This window comes from Macadamia integrifolia, chromosome 9 (genome assembly GCF_013358625.1).
Source record: "Macadamia integrifolia cultivar HAES 741 chromosome 9, SCU_Mint_v3, whole genome shotgun sequence".
Classification (NCBI taxonomy): Eukaryota; Viridiplantae; Streptophyta; class Magnoliopsida; order Proteales; family Proteaceae; genus Macadamia; species Macadamia integrifolia.
Genome location: NC_056565.1, coordinates 33,619,423 through 33,623,023, shown reverse-complemented (window position 1 = coordinate 33,623,023; position 3,601 = coordinate 33,619,423). Strand labels below are relative to the sequence as shown.

At 39.4% G+C, this 3,601-nt stretch overlaps 1 protein-coding gene across 1 annotated transcript in view; it reads left to right on the top strand.

Annotated features, from left to right (window-relative positions):
- The window catches only part of LOC122089734 (actin-related protein 4), a 49,798-nt gene extending 48,343 nt beyond the window's left edge, over positions 1 to 1,455 (top strand). The window contains exons 21-22 of the mRNA XM_042659430.1: positions 349 to 417; positions 972 to 1,455. Of these exons, the coding sequence (XP_042515364.1) occupies positions 349 to 417; positions 972 to 1,017 (115 nt within the window). The 3' untranslated portion in view covers positions 1,018 to 1,455. The remainder of the gene's footprint in view (positions 1 to 348; positions 418 to 971) is intronic.
- Positions 1,456 to 3,601: the final 2,146 nt, after the last annotated feature.

Genomic DNA, 3,601 nt, shown 5'->3' with positions numbered 1-3,601 from the left:
CCCCCCCCCCCCATTTGGATTTTCTTCTGGTGCCTGTTTATTGGGTGCGGAGGTTTTGCAGGATTTTTTTTTTTTGGACCATTGGAAACTCTTAAGAACTTGATCTAGTGGCTGTATTTCATCTCCGTGAGAGGAGAATGAAAGTGTTAAAATGCTTTTGTATGAAAATCATGTGGTGTTGCAATGAGCAAAATTCTCCCTCTGTATCAGAATCCCCTTTGATTTATCATGCCTGCTCAAAATATTGTGCTTTCTTCAGATACTTTCAACTACTGGGGTAAGGCTTGCTCCCTCCACCCCCTCTGATTATTGTTTATTTTGTGAATATCTTATTGGTGTGTCATCCAGTGTTTGGATTGGAGGGAGCATTCTGGCTTCTCTGGGTTCTTTCCAGCAAATGTGGTTCTCCAAAGCTGAGTAAGTTTTAAGAGATTTCCATCTGCGTGCTCTAATTTCAAATGAATAGAAATGCTTGTGGTTACTTCACATAACCATAGCCTGTCTTTTTGGGGGTCTTTTTATGGAACTTTGATGATAAAATCGTTCACCATTCTTTGTGGGAATCTTTTTATGAAATTGCTGATAAAATCATTCATCAGAAAAGGAAGAAGAATTTCTTGAAGGTGCCATACTGGCCTGGAGAATGGGAGAACCTGGCCCTTATATGGGCTGATCTGATCCAGGTCCAGGCCAAAATGTGGTTGACCAGTTGAACTGGATGTGAAAAGTGGTTTTAACTTTTGTTCTAATTTTCTTTTTGTGGTAAGCTAGTATGACTCAGTTGGCCTAGTTTCCCCCAGTTCAGGCCCGCAAGGCTACTGCTGGGTCAATATTCAATCTGGGCTCTCAGTTCACCCATATTGGGCCTACATAGCCTCTGCTAAGTCCATCAGTTGGAAACCATTATTTCTCAATGCATCTCTTACTGCATTCTAGTAATTGCTCGTTTGTTGCTACTCAATGGATTGCAGGTATGAGGAGCATGGGGCTTCATACGTACAAAGGAAATGCCCGTAGAAGCCTTTGTTTCTCGGGGTTTGAGAGAGAAGCAAATGTCTATTCTCAAGGTACTTTTGAATTTTCTCTTTTTGGGAGTTTGGGATGGGGGGTGGCTTTGGTTTGGTCATGATTTTCTCAGTTGTCAGATGGTGAGTACAAACAATCTTGTAGTTAGATTTGTAATTGACCATTTGAAGAAAGTACAGTTGCTACGATAAGTCGAGACCATGAAGACACCTTTAGCCAAGTAAGTCAATGGATGTTTTCATGAAGGTAGTTTTCATGAGCCTAAATCTGTTCGTGTGGACTAAGGAAAGAATCAAATCCATTACTGAAGAGAGCTAGACAATTCAACAAGATTTCAATTGCAGCATATTGGATGATTGTTTTAATGAATATACAGGATGTAGATAATTGTTTTAGTGAATATACAAGCTGTTAAATTAAATTTCATAATTATTTGACTTGAATTGATTACTAACAGGTTCAACCTACAACAACATTATGAATAATGAGGGACGATCAATGTAAAGGCTAAACTGTCTGGCCGGAAAATGCCCCTATTATCTTCGGCTGGACGATCAGAGTTGATCAAATCTGTCCCAAATTCAGTACTAACATACTTTCTTGTTTTCTTTTCCCCGGAAAAAAATTGCATTCTATTAGATTCTATTAGTACAGTGTTTTCGGAGAAGGAAAGGAGAAGAGGAAAGATCATCGTTAGCATCATGGTCCACCATTTGTAAACCTGAACCTGTAGGGTTTTTTGGCTTCCAACAAAGCTTAGTCCATAATAAGGCTCTCCTTTTGCTCTCTGGACCCTGTGTGTTAAGAGCTAACTACGTCAGAAACTCATTCTTGATTCCAAATTGAGCTTAAAATTGGGTCATGGATTTGAAAGTGTTAAGACAGGTTATCCAAACATTCCAAAATTTGGTGTCCTGGAAAATAGAAGATGGGAGGCATATAAACATTTGGAATGATCCTTGGGTTCTCATATGGAAGGGTTTTGTATACCGACACCAACTGCCTCCAAATGTCCTATGTTCTAACGTACATCAATTGATTCAATATGGTGATGGAACCAAAGTGTCATATGTGCTCTTTATTCCCTTATCACATTACAGGAGTTTGGATTAGGTCCTCGTACGGTGTTTGATCTATACTTGGATTCCATTGAAAATAAAAACTAATTAAAAGAGGAGTGATTAAATGGAGTCCAAGGGTGGATCAAACATCGTACCCTAGCATATCTTCTAGATTTATTTGGTTAGAAATATACGTCGAGATTTTTGGATTTTCCCTTTCACCAAAAGACGATCTTTACTGCCTAAGTGTTGGCAAATTATTTATCACGCATTAATATGCATAATGATGGGCAGAATTCAAATAGACTAGTGTGGAATTTTCTATGAAAACTTGAAAGTTCATCCAAAATTTAGGGTGTTCGTATGGAAAGTATTAATTTGACGAGTCTACGCTAGATACAAACTCTCTAGATTTATGGGTATAAATCCCATTTGTTTCTTGCTAAACTGAACGTGAAACAGATTTGGCATCTGCAACTCTTTTGTAATTTACGAAAAGGATAGAGTTGCCCGAGCATTGGACTGCATATGATTTTCTTATTCATGGTGTCAATTACATGTTCATATGGAATAAAAGGAACCATTGTGGTTTTTTTTTTTTTTTCCTTCTTCTTTTGTGAACAATGTATTCACTACAAGGGAAGAAGAGAGAAGAGAATATACTGGCCACTGGAGGAAGAGAATATAGGAACAAGAGAGAAGAGAAAATACTGGCCACTGGAGGAAAAAAAAAAACAAATATACAACGATCCAAGGGAAGGGGCAACAGGCCCATTAGGGGTAGTGGAGAAGGAGAGGGAAGGATGGAGGGAGAGAGATCCCAAGAGACCACAATGAGTCTATTCTTAGAAGGTTGCAAACAATTCGGGGGTTGGGGGAGTAAAAGAAGCTTAACTCTAACATCAAAGGAGATGGTGCTCCAATCATACTGAATGAGCAGGAACAGGAGGTTTATCTTCTAAGATTTCTTTCTATCCATATGTTGGTAATGGAAGCACAGAAGACAACCCCAAGTGGGTAGACGCGTTGGCAAGGGACCTTTGCCTCAGGAAGCATGTGTTTTTGAGTTTGACTCCTCTTACCTATTTGGGGCCACTCACACGGGGGTGTTTAGTGCTCTTCACTGTTTTCAGTGAAAGTTGAATGGTTCTCATTCAACCTTGGTATGACCTGGTCTATGTAGTTGTGGGGTCAGTATAAACCTGTGGGACTAGTCATGCCTTTGGATACCCATCATTACCAAAAAAAAAAAGGCAAGCTTACAAGCAACATCACTGATAGAAATACTAGTATGGGTTATATCAAACCAGATCCATTCTCTATTGAAAAGGAGAATTCTCGTCTCACTAGGCCAGCAAAAACTTAGAGCTTTTTGTTAGATGGAGGAGGAAAATGAGCAACTAAAGAAGAGATTATCAGGACTTCCAATCTCGTTCCAACATTGAAAATATGTCGAAGGGACATTTGTGTAGCGGTGAAGGAGGAGGGATTAGGTATGGAGGCAGTTGGAGAGA